The following is a 13,043-nucleotide window of genomic DNA, read 5'->3' on the forward strand; positions in this document are numbered from 1 at the left end:
AGGTAAAATGGGAGACATTTTACCTCTACAATCACATTTGCTTATTTAGTAGATGCTTTTCTCCAAAGCGACTTCCAATGGATACTACGTAGCGTTACCAGCCCACACACTTTATTCACCAAGGTGACTCACAGTGCTAGATACACTACTTACACTGGATCAGTCATCCATACATTAGTGAAACACACTCTCTCTGTCACTCACACATGATGGGGGAACCTGAACAGCATGTCGTTGGACAGGGGGAGGAAACCAGAGCTCCCAGAGGAAACTCACATAGACACAGGAAGAACATACAAACTCCACACAGAGTGAGCAGGGATCGATCGCACGTCCCCCGGACCACCAAGGCGCTGTGAAACAGCAGCGCTACTCGCTGTGTCACCGTGCCGTCCCACACATGTGCATTTGTATGCCTACGCCTTTGCAACAGTTTTCTCTATTTGATTATTTAAGTTCAATTTTCATTCTATACCAGACAATTGATGTGAGGTAACTTAATGCAGCCAGTTCACTCTGATGCTAAAAACATATGAAGTCTTGCAGAATGCAAAACAATGTGCACTCATCATAGACACTGAGATATGAACCCCCCCCCAAACACCCCAAACACTACAGTTAATCACTGGGTAACATCATTTCCATTCTACTTAGTCTCTTCAGCCACTCACTCTCATCTTTGCTTCCTTCATGAATCCATGCTTATAAATTCAGAGGGAAAATTACAAGTTCTGACATGCAGTGAGGTGAGAGTCAGAGATGTAAGCGTGCAAATCAAAAGACTGAAGTCAGACTGCATCTTTGTTTCCTCTTGTTATGTTGAACCCCAGGGGGATTCCTAGTGTTATTCTCAATTTTTGCATTTTTTCTTTTTCTTGCTTTTTTTTTTAATATCCAAATGTTGTTTGTCATTTTCAGAAGGCCCAGGGCTACAGCTGTAGTCTTAAACCTTTCAAAGTATATAAAAGCTCTTAAAATGTAAAACATCATATTCTGTTTATGAAAAAAATTACATTTTTTTTTGTCCTGAAACTGGCTTGTTTTAGATGGCACTGAAAAACTGTGGCCTCAGCCTCCCTGAACATTTTATAAACCTTTTTTTTTTTCAAATTCGAGCCAACACAAAGGTGTCCTCTGGCTGAATACTGATGATATGCCAGATGCTTTTACATATTTTATACAGCACTACACAAATGCCCATCTGAGCTGACATGGCTCCTTTAAGTGCAAATACCTAAAAACCATGGGTGTATTCACTCCCTGCATTGCCTTACTAGCCTTATATTCATTTTTACCTGCACAGATCGTTGTTGATAGTGATACTGGGTGACAGTACTCTGGGAAGATGATGCAAGTTCTTGGCTCTCAAACTGTTTCTTCACACTGGCGAGCCCTCCAGGCAGCGAGCAGGCCCCTGACTCCTCCGTGACCTAATAAAGGCAATAAAACAGTCATCAGCTCCTGTCACTTTCAGAGCCCTACCATTCTGAGCAATGGTTCCAGCAGTCTTCTATGACCATCTCTTCCATGATTGTCCCTGCACTGGGCTTCTATAATCACATCTGCCACAAGTTTGGCAGAAAGGTACAACAATCATTAACATGTCTGTAAAGTGAATCACACAGAGGTGTGAAGCTACATGTAGAATACATTTAAAATACTCTGGGAACAAAAAGATTTTTATTTTTTTAGTTTGTTTTTCTAGACTGAGGCCTAAAATGAGTGTCAAAGTGGATTTGTGCCCAGTTTTTGCCAGGGAACCCTGATGACAGGTTAGAAGGTTGCTGGATGAGCAATGATGCACAAGGTCATCCTGCAGGGGGCACAAACAGCCCTGCATGCTGCACTGAATACTTCTCGCTTCCTGGTCTGTGTGCAGTACCACGGAACTCTAAAACTTGTGCGACATGATTTGACTCTCTCCCTCGTAAGAGAACAACGGAGTCACTCTACAGCACAACTCCCAGTTCCACGGCACCAAGATGGCGGTAAGTCACAACAACCTCCCAAGGCAATAATGCTTAAAACCAAGACCTAGAAATACATTTTTGCACTGGTTAAGTTTCTTCTTCTTCCACTGGGTTTTAAGAGGAAAAAAATGTAATTAAACTTAGATCCAGTCTACTGTGACGATCCATGTTAGCGCACAAGCAAAGAGAACTGTGGTGTCTTTCAAGGCAAGATGACAGGAGAAATGTAAAACCATAATCTTGCAAATTCAAAATCATTTCAAAAACAGGAATCCTTTTGTTGACACACTTGCCATGCTTTCCACACAGATAACACTCATAACCCTGCTCTACTACAGTATTTGTGTAGTATAGTTTGTAAGGGAACAATAAAGGAGCTACGAACTAGTGTGAAGTTAATGGCTGAGAAACGTTTGAATAGTTGCCTTGAAAAGGTTCTGTCCACTATAATGTTAAGAAGAGGAAACAATGTCTTCATGCACTAAGATCACATTGAACAGAACGACAACAGTGTACTGATACAACCGTGATGCTGCGTTTGTTGTCTTGACGAATGTGATTACCAAAGTTTTCATTTCACCTGGATAGTGCTCAATGAAATAGTGTGTCCTTGTATTGCTGCACTACGGAACAGCTGGTAGCCTAGTGGTTAGCACTGTTGCCTTTAGCCCCAAAAGTTACAGGTTCAAATCTCTCCCCTAAGCAAAGTACTTACCCTGAATTCCCCAGCTGTATAAAGTGGTAAATAATGATAAGCCCCTCTGGGGGAAAAAGTATCTGATAAATGTATGTGTGTGAACCAGTGCTGCCTGTGTAACATTGTAGAAGAAAAGGATGAATGAAGTAGTTGTGAAAAGGTCAAGACAGATGTTTATGTGCTTTGCAGTTTTTTTAAAGCATGTCTATATACTTCTGCCAGTTTACACGAGTGTGTAAATGTGAGTTCAGCAGGCTTAACTGTCTTCCTACCATTCCAGGGGCGTTGGCCGCCTCCTTCTTAGAAACAGCAGCTTGATACATAGCCAGACGTTCCTTCAGTGAGACAGACTCGGTTGGGTCTGGGTGGGCACCCTTCCCCTGGCTTGTGGCTTCCTCAGGAGCTCCAGTGCCAGGTCCTCCCGCACTGCCTGCAGCTACGGGAAGCAGGAGTCATTAATTACTGATTATCATCACCCTAAACACATAGATGGAGAAGGACTAAGAGTCATAGTATGTAAAAACTCTGCTCTTGTTTCAGAGTAATGCTTCAGTTCATCTAACGTTTCTGCTGGACAAACTCATTGGGAAATGTGAAAACGCTAAATTGTCACCTTTGGTAAGTTAGGCCAATATCCCTGTTGATAGGAATGTGATTACTGAATTAGAAACAAGCTATTTTTTTGGATGATCAACTTCTGAAATATCAGAGGCATTGGCTACTTATAATGATGTACATAGTGGAAAAAAAAATATTATTCAAAGAAGGTGTTTCAAGCAAAAAAGAGATCTTTTATTGAACTAATGGATGGAAAAGCATTCACATACACCCGACAACAACTTTGTATTTACTAAAGACAAATGTTGGTTGTATTTTGTAGTACATTAAATCAGCAATAATCTTTCAGAGGCTGGACATTAACATTTATACTGGCAGCTGAACAGTTTGCTTGTTTTTAAATGTGCTTTTTACACTTCGGATGTGACTATGACAGCATGATCCATTAATGTTGCCTGTTATGCAAGGCACTCTGTGACATCTCGACGTTGCTAAGAGGTGAGGTCATTCTCATTCACATTGACTTTCTATACATAGTCTGTCAAAAGAATCTATATCGGAGGCACTCATGAGCTCTGAGAGGCAGTCGCCAGAGTCAAACAAGGCTATTGCACTCACATGCAAAAAGGGCCTTTCTCTATGTGCCCAATTAAATATGTGAGAATACTGATTGATGGCCCTGTCTCCACACCTGCAGGTAAATTGTACATATCAGCCTATGTCTTGACAGAACACTACATCCTTTTAAAAGCCATCACGCTGAAGACTCAGTAAGTGCAATAAGTAAAACATGAATGTTATCCTTAAATCCACATAAACATGGTACACGAGGTGCAACATTTCATAGATAATGGATTAAATAAATACAGGAAATAAATATATATGTGAGTGTGAATAACGATAGAAAGGTGTTATTCTCTTTTCTGTGATTTGTTTTCTGCACTGTATGTAACAGAGTAAACAGTGTAATGTATAGTGCTAGACAACAACAAATCTCTGCACTTTCTAGGAGTTGGAGGACTTAATCGAGGAAACTAAAATAATGGTAATGCTCGTCTATAATTTTTCCTCAGTATTTATCATTATATTTTACAGTACAACATAATGGTTAAATTATATTATTTGACATTTATTCCAACTGACAAATGTGCTGTGCAATACTGTTAAAGGTTATTTTCAACACCTGGGAAACTTTTAAGGCATATTATTAAGTACATTGCAATAAATATGAATGGCAATTGTTAATCCTATTCTTATTATTTTAAAAGCCTTCCTTGGTTTAAAAAAAGTAACTTAAACTGTCTTGCCGTTATTGCAAGATAAGACCTTGTACTTTATTGTTTCATTATAATATGTAAATTACAAAATGCTGATTACTCTATCAAATGTGGGCCAGTCTTGCAATATCCAGGAACGAAATCTTTACATTCCTTCATTCTGAATTACATTTTAATAACATAACATTGTCTCTTAATTTGACAGAAGTCTTTGGGGTTAAATGCTTTTCCTATCAAACTTTATGAAAATAAATGTCATTAACACAAACATCAGTTAATGTTTAGCCTTTGGTATTAATATTCTATGCTGTGAAACTATTCATTAGGTTTCTCTTTATAAGCATGATGTGACAATGCTGAAATATATATATATATATATATATATATATATATATATATATATATATATATATAGAGCACTCAAAGTGAATATTGCCAGTTTAGCTGAAAGACAAAAAGGACTAATTAAACCCAAGGCCACATGAAATATAATTTTACATATTTACTTTATCAGCATGCTACACTAACTGTCATCAGTAGTTATCTAATTAAAAACAAGCCCCTCTTGCATTAGCCAAATGAATGGTGTCGTATAGCAGCCCTCCATAACTTTAACAATTCGCATGAAAAAGTGATTTACACAGTCGCTGGAAAGCAAGACAGCTGCAGGTTGAATGTGTTTGATGATACTGCACTTCAGAAGCCAGACATGCGATACAAAACAGTAACGTTCAGCTTTAATGACATTTAATTTGCACTTCGATGCATGAATGTACTTCAAGCATTTCAGATCAAGGTGGAGAAAATGAGATCAAGCTCGCTGGATTTTTTTATATAATGGGGAAATGCAATGTGATTCTATTTATCATAGCTCCAACACAATCTCCATCAGAAATACAACAATCATTTGAGTTAATGAAGCAGGCAGAGACAGATCTATTGGGACTAGTGCATGATAGTATGAGCAGTATGGTAACGGAATAGAGTATTCGGCATAAACTTCGTCTCGCCAGTGTTCGCCATTGCAGCCACACTTGTTTGCTATTTCCATCCTGTCATTTCCATCCCATCATTACATGCAGCTTAAAGACAGCGTAGAAGACTAAAAATGTTCTTGCTGGTGCTAAATATCATTGTGTTACAGTCACATGAATTGTGACAGTAGTCCAAGCTATGTGATGGAACAATGTTCCCTTTAACTGCCCAATTTTAGATTCTTAGCTATGGAGGGAATGTCAGTGTAAGCCTATCGCCCTGTCAAGAAGGAATGAATGACCAGCACAGCAACATCTCAAAATAAACAGGCTTTTACCCAGCTATTTAAATATCAGTTGGATTTTTAACACCAGCGGTAATGCGAAACTTTACACTCCATTAGCTGCAAAATGAGTAATAACACGCTTGTGTATTTTATGAGATCAGTGTCTCCAGGTGGGCCGGAAAGATAAAGAATGCGAGAGACTGATGTTGAGATGCCAAAAAAACGTGACAGCGATCCACAAGATATCTTGGAGTGCATTCTCATGAGACAGAAGCTCACGTAACAGGGAAGTGAGGTAAACCTAGGCGCCAAGTCGCCTGAAAAAATAGATCAGTCGTATTTTGTAGGGCAACTACCAGAGTCATGTTTCTCAGAGGGACACAGAGGTGGGGAGAAGGGTGACAGGAACAACAAGTACTTCCCATAACTTAAAGACTTGAAAGGCCATTACGAGAAAGCTCTCTGGCCCATCCTACTAGCTTTGCCTATGGCAAAAGAGAAAAGAAAAGAAAAGAAAAGAAAAGAAAAGAAAAGAAAAGAAAAGAAAAGAAAAAAAATTACCTCCCTTCCTGATGCTCAGTGTATAGTATAGCAAATCTCTGTATGGTTTTGATGCCTTGTTCATCATGAGTTAACTTACAGATTTTGTTTGTACTTTTAAGATTACAAATATTTAGGTACACTTTGAAAAAAATATTGAAAGTTGCTCAGTGAAGCATTTATGACTGTTTGTATAGAGGAATTTGATGCAGTTAAACTTTAGAGGCCGATATTAAACAAAAGAAGGATGGCCGTGCTCTTGGAGTGCAGAACCTTAAGCCATATCAAGCAAAACTGTGGTCACTGACCTGCTGTTCTGTGGCCACAAGCCTAGAAACAGAACTTGAAAGCAGCAGCTTGTTATGCGCAAGGTGTGAGAAAATTTCTCATCACTGTATGTTAAACAGACCATTGCACTGGCCCATTAAGGCCCAAACTCTCCTGAGGATTTGTTTAATGAACCTGTAGATTTTGGCTAGCATGGATTTAAATAAAGCCAACAAAGTACAGTGTTTTTGAAAATCGTGCTGTTCAATGACTCAGCTCAAAAATACGAAGAAGACATTTAAAAAAAAAAAAAAAACATTACAAAGGAAGAACACATAATAGAAAAAAATACAGATTTCTTGAACTCACTGCAGATACAAAGCTGATAGAAATGGAGTTACAAAATGACTTGGTAAAAAAGAACACAACATTTGAGTAATGGAAAGGAGACTTTAGAGCTGTATTCCGTCAAAACCAGGAAGACTCATCAGAAGCAAGCACTGCAAGCTCCTAGAGTTTAGGGTACTTACTGGTCTTTATGGTGCTACCAAAGGGTTGTTGGAGCAATAAAATTCCACCAAAGGCCTCAAAGTCCCTGACCTGCAGGGTCTCTTTCTTGCCCACCAGAGAGACAAATTCCCTTTTTGTTGGAGACCAGCTCCAGCAATGAGTGTCTACCTCAGTCTGTCAAGAAGATAGAGACAGCTGGTTTTTATTTTAGACAAACCTACCCCCCCCCCCCACCCCCCACCCCAACAACGACCCAAAGTAAAATGGACCCAGGGGCTTTTTTTAGAAGATGAAGCTTACGTGCCACTTAAAAACAAGTCACAGATATTCAGATATTGGAGAGACTTCTAGCAAGATGGGTTCTGAACCTCTTCACAGTTCACATGCATACGTCTTATTTCAGAGTATTTACGCAGCAAGATTCTCGCTGTTGTCGCCACTGAAATCGTTATGCCATTATGAGAAAGTGAGCTGACAAAGTACTGGAAGAACAGATATATTTAATGGTCTAACAGGATGATTTGCAGCAATATTTCAGAAGACTTTAAATAATGGAACGTGAATTACGTACCACTGAAACATTCAAAGGACAGCAAACTGGTACAAAGTACCAAATTATAGATTAATATTATCATTATTGAGCAAAATGTCATCAAAAACTCAGCGTACATCAATTACATGATGTATGCACTGAAGAAAACACATGAACCCCGGCAATCTGTAACCCAACTGGTGGAAAGAGGTGCGGGGCTGACACAGTTATTCTCTGAGACTGTGGTGATAAGCATTGGACACGACACGGCAGCCATGCATCACAGCCATGCTATCTGTTACTTGTACAAACCACACACACCACATAAGCGGGCTTCTGAAAGAACTCACCACAAAGCTGTCCCCAGTGCTCTTTAAAGAAGCCATGTATACAGGTTGCTCCCCTGGGGTTTCAAGATTGTTCATGCATTCAAAAAGTATTGCAGTAAAGCGGACTGAGTAATATGAAATTCATAGTGATCATGAAAAGAACGCTTTCATTGAAGCTTGAACAAACACAATTTTTATAATATAACATGTAATAATTTGATATACATCATAAAATGATCCTAATGACCTAAATGTGACACTGACAGTTACGATTAATTTTTTTTAAAGAAATAGCATATCCTTATAAAACGAACAGGCTACTGCATGTGCACAAATTCTTCAGCAATGTTTTTTCTATATCCTAACATTCTTTCTACCATTTTTCTGAACTGATCCTCTCTGATTCACTGCACAAAGCTAATGAAAGCAGAGCCAAGCTGTCTGGAGAGCAAGGCCTGCATTATCCACATGCCGGGACTGTCAGACATGTCTTTCTTTGCACGGTAGATGAGGAGTGATGTCCATCAGACACAGTGAGCCCCTTCATATCACTGGCCGTGAGGTGGGACTGTGGGATTGCATGCCTAAGAAAGAGGCAGAGCGCTCACATGCTGTGGAATGAATAACAACTTAACAGTTCTACATCTTGGTCCTCTCCTGAATCAGGAGAAGCACGTCGAGATGAATTAGAGCTCATCTGCAGAAGGATGGAAATGTCAGATCAAGGTCCCTGCAGCACCAGGCAGTAAAATTTGCTGTTGGGGCTAATCTTGAGTTAGTTCAATCTGCTTTCTTGTCCCTGGGATGCTTGGTTTAATAAGAGCATTGTGATATCCTACACTTTTTCAATGGCTGCTATGCTGTTCTATTCTCAGTAACAGTGCAGACCTTACTTAATCAAGAGGATTACTTTCACATATCATTATCTTGCATTAAAATATCAGCTAAGCACAGTGGCACAGCAGACAGTGTTGGTGTTTCAGAGCACCTGGAGCGTGTGATTGAACATGGCTTTGAATCTCATTGAGTCTATGCTCACATGTTCTTTCCATGCTTGCATGGGTATTTTCTGGTGCTCTGGTTTTCTTGCATAGTCCAAAGACATGTGTTGCAGATAAATCATGGGTGGCACAGTGAGCAGGATTGCTATCTCATAATCCCTAGGTGGTGCAACAGAATGCGGGTTCAATCCCCCTCAGTTGCAATGTAGTTTCCGTGCTCTCCCCATGTCTGTGTGGGCCTTCTCTGGTTTCTTCCAAAAACATGCTTTTTCAGGTGGATTAGTGACTCTAAAATTACCAACAGCATGTGTGTGAGTGACAGAGAGAGTGTGTTTCACTGGTGTATGGATGAATGACCCAGTGTAAGTAGTGTATCTACAGTGTAAGTCACCATGGTGAATAAGGTGTGTGGGCTGATAACACTACATAGGAAGTTGTTTTGGAGAAAAGGTTCTGCTAAATAAATAAATGAAAACTGATGATTCTCAATTATCTGTAGTATGTATCTGAGTGCCCTGTAATGGACTGGTGTCCCATTCTCTGCTGTTCCCTGCCTCAGTTTTTTTCCCCCCTCAATTTTAGTCATGTCATAATGAGCTTGATTTTGTTACTCTTTTCAGCTTTAAACTATTGCTACCCAAATTAATCTTTGTCTGTGGTTAACAGCAAAACGACAATTAAATTCACCTGGTACAGCTGAACAGCTGGTAGCATAGTGGTTAGCAGAGGTTTGAATCCCACCTTTAACTGTAGTACCCTCAAGCAAGGTACTTACTCTAAATCGCTCCCATTCTGTAAATGGGTAACTTAACATTATAAGCTGCTTCGGAGAAACGAATCAGCTGAATGAATAAATGTAAATCCCTCTTGAAGTCAAACGATAATACCACCATATTGCCTCATAATTAAGAAACTGCGAGCGAAAAGAGATTAAAACCATATGAAGAAAAGACTGCAGCAGTCGTCTTCTCAGACTGAACAGAAACCTCTGAGTAAAGCCATACTTGCCCTAACAATGAGAACTATAAGGCTGGGGAATAAAGGTTGGAGGAAGAGAAAAAAATATACCTTTGTAACTAACGAGAAATGTTTTTAACAGGCATCTTGTGTGTTAACCCCAACCTTATTTATGATATCCTGTCTGTTCCTGTTTCAAGCTTCACTTAATAGATCATTTGCACAAGCCTTTTAACTCTTTTCTGTAAATGTGTCCTGTCATTGAAATCCTAATCTAAATACACATAACAATTTATGTGATACTGTTGTGAAGCAGAGTTTTAAAAACAAATTAAAAACCACAGCGGAAAAACATTTAGATGCTTTAATTCCTTGAAGTTTTTTTACTGGTTGTAAAACATTATTCATTTTTTTTACCAATGGAAAACTTATTTATAGTATGTATGTACATGAGTATTAGTTGTTTCAGTAATTCAGGAAAATGATTTCCTGATGTCTTCATTTTTGTTTATACTTCTCTTTTTTAGTTACTTTGAATAATCTGTTTTAGGCTCTCAGAAATTGCACATTTAAGTCATTCATTCATATCACCAGCATATCTGCTCAATGGGTGTTCGACATCTACTATATCATTTACATTTATTTATTTAGCAGACACTCTTCTCCAAAGTGACTTCCAGTGAACTCTATGTAGTGTTACCAGCCCACACACCTTATTCACCAAGGTGACTTACACTGCTAGATACAGTACTTGCACTGGGTCACTCATCCATACATCAGTGGAACACACACACTCTGTCACTCACACACTATGGGTGAACCTGAATAACATGTCTTTGGACTGGGGGAGGAAACCAGAGCACCCAGAGGAAATCCATACAGACATGGGAAGAACATACAAACTCCACACAGACTGAGCAGGGATCGAACCCACATTCTCTCGCACCATGCAGGCACTGTGAAACAGCAGCGCTCTTCACTGTGCCACCATGCTGCCCGTATCTAAGCTAAAGTGTTAACGTTGTTCATAAACCTGTGCGGCTTGTCTGCCCTTTTGTGTAAGGTCATAAGGGTGTTGAAAAGAAGAGGAAAACATTAAGAGATATACATGCTGTGTAATCATTATTTTAGGCTTGATTCAAATAACCTAACAAGTGGCTTAAACCAATTAATCATGTCACACCTGGTTAGAATATAACATGTTGTATGTCAGAATCTTGAGACCTGCTCTCCCAAGCATCATTATTAAGGAAACAATATGATCAATGGCTGGTGACCTCAATAAATTCTTCATTCTCTGCAACTAAAGTTCCAGCGCTACATTTCACTTCTTCCTCACCACTGCTACCAGGCCATCCCCAACAATTTATAGTAAATAATGATTATCTAGCAGCTGGAGAACTGCAAACTGATGATAATCCATTAGGTTTTCAACACTGCAACCCTAGCTGTGGCGCTCATATCATTCTGAACAGTATCAAGGATAAACCCATATTGTGGCCTAAAGTGTTTTATCAATACCCAGACTTTTTACAAATTTATACAATGCTTCTTTTTCAAAGGATATACTAAGTGAGATTACTTGGAGATTTATCCAGACCTTGCCTTTCACTTGAGCAGAATGGTGTAGCCACTGGTATTAAAAATAATACACAAAAGGCACATTGCAATACTGTCAGTTGTAGAAGAATACAGAGAATCTGCCACAATTACAGGGACATTCTGATTTTGGCCCAGGTACAGCCAAACACATTCAGACACTACCACAGTTATTGGTAGTGTTCACACATTATTGAGTGGTAGCTCACACTGCATCCTACACATACATACATGATGCTCAAGCAAAAGCAAAGAAGAAAAAAAAAGAAAAAAACAACTGGTTGTGAAGTATCAGGTGCAGATTGAACATGGAAGTATCAGGGCACAAAAAAAGACAAATTGGAGTGTGTTTAGGATTGTAATGCTGCAACCCTGCTAAGCTTAGGTCTCAAGGTCCAGGTCATCTCTAAAGAGATCATAGCCTGAATGTGAAATTAGAACATCACTAAATCATCCTCAGGCTTGGGGGGAGGATGTAATGAAAAACACGTTAACCTTGAATATCAATCACAAAAATAAGCCTGTGTTTTGCTAAGCAGGAAGCCACCGCACACCCACAGGTGTGTGCTATAATAACCCATCCGGGACTCGTCTACGGGGCTGCGCTGTCCTGGGGGCTCGGGGAATTGTGGGAGAGAGCCATTATACAGGCAGGACTATTTAAGAACACAAAATGCAGCTGATCACAGGGGATCACCTGGAATGGGGCATGAGCTCAGTGAAGGTCTGAGTGTCATCTCAGTTGGGGGTGGGGATGCTATTTAGCAAACAGACCCTCTGCAAATATCCACAAATATCTCCATGGGCCTTCTGTCTTTCTGCACACTGTCATAAATCATACCAAGATGTCACTCACAGATGCATCACCTTCAAAGGATGTCAATTAAAATACTTTAACTGACACAAGCAACATTCTTCATTGTTAACTTTTTGCATCTTACTCTTAGCTTACACTATAATGAGAAGTGATTTTTTTATGGAGTCATAGGATATTTTTGTCACTCCTTGCAGGTTTCATCATTTAAAAAAAAAACTACGGACTGGCTCACTATGATCACAATGGATTTCCAAGACTAAACAATTCAGCTCTCACACAAATAGAACTGCATAATGACAACCGCAGTGCAATGAAACACAGCCACTAGTAGGGGAACACCCAGATACTATCCTGGTTAAAGAGAGTGGCTCAAATGCAAAAACATGACAGACTTGGATTTTTACTACAGGCAGTTTATCCTTCTTTATTTAATCTTCAGTATTTAATCTATCATTTTTCTTAGTTTGTCTTTAAAGCTTCAAATTTCTTGTGTACTGTTCCCAAACGCCAACTGGTGCAAGTTTAGCATACAGCAGGTAGAGAAATAATCTAAATATTATGACAGTCCACATTCGGCGGAGGTGACAGGGGCTGAAGTGATTGAGCCTGAACTACATGCCACTGGGTCAGCTGCTTTGCGCAGGTGTGGAATGTGCAGGAATTTGCCAGCATCCACCATTCCTTGCTTGGGCACTGCTGAAAACGGTTCAGCCTTCACCTGCCTTGCC

At 39.5% G+C, this 13,043-nt stretch overlaps 1 protein-coding gene across 1 annotated transcript in view; it reads right to left on the reverse strand.

Moving 5' to 3' along the window:
• The window catches only part of xirp2b (xin actin binding repeat containing 2b), a 50,935-nt gene that overhangs the window by 13,448 nt on the left and 24,444 nt on the right, over positions 1–13,043 (reverse strand). The window contains exons 4-5 of the mRNA XM_018741626.2: positions 2,940–3,103; positions 1,296–1,430 (exon numbers count right to left, since the gene is read on the reverse strand). Coding sequence (XP_018597142.2) covers positions 1,296–1,430; positions 2,940–3,103 — 299 coding nt within the window. The remainder of the gene's footprint in view (positions 1–1,295; positions 1,431–2,939; positions 3,104–13,043) is intronic.

Source organism: Scleropages formosus, chromosome 12 (assembly GCF_900964775.1).
Source record: "Scleropages formosus chromosome 12, fSclFor1.1, whole genome shotgun sequence".
Taxonomy (NCBI): domain Eukaryota; kingdom Metazoa; phylum Chordata; class Actinopteri; order Osteoglossiformes; family Osteoglossidae; genus Scleropages; species Scleropages formosus.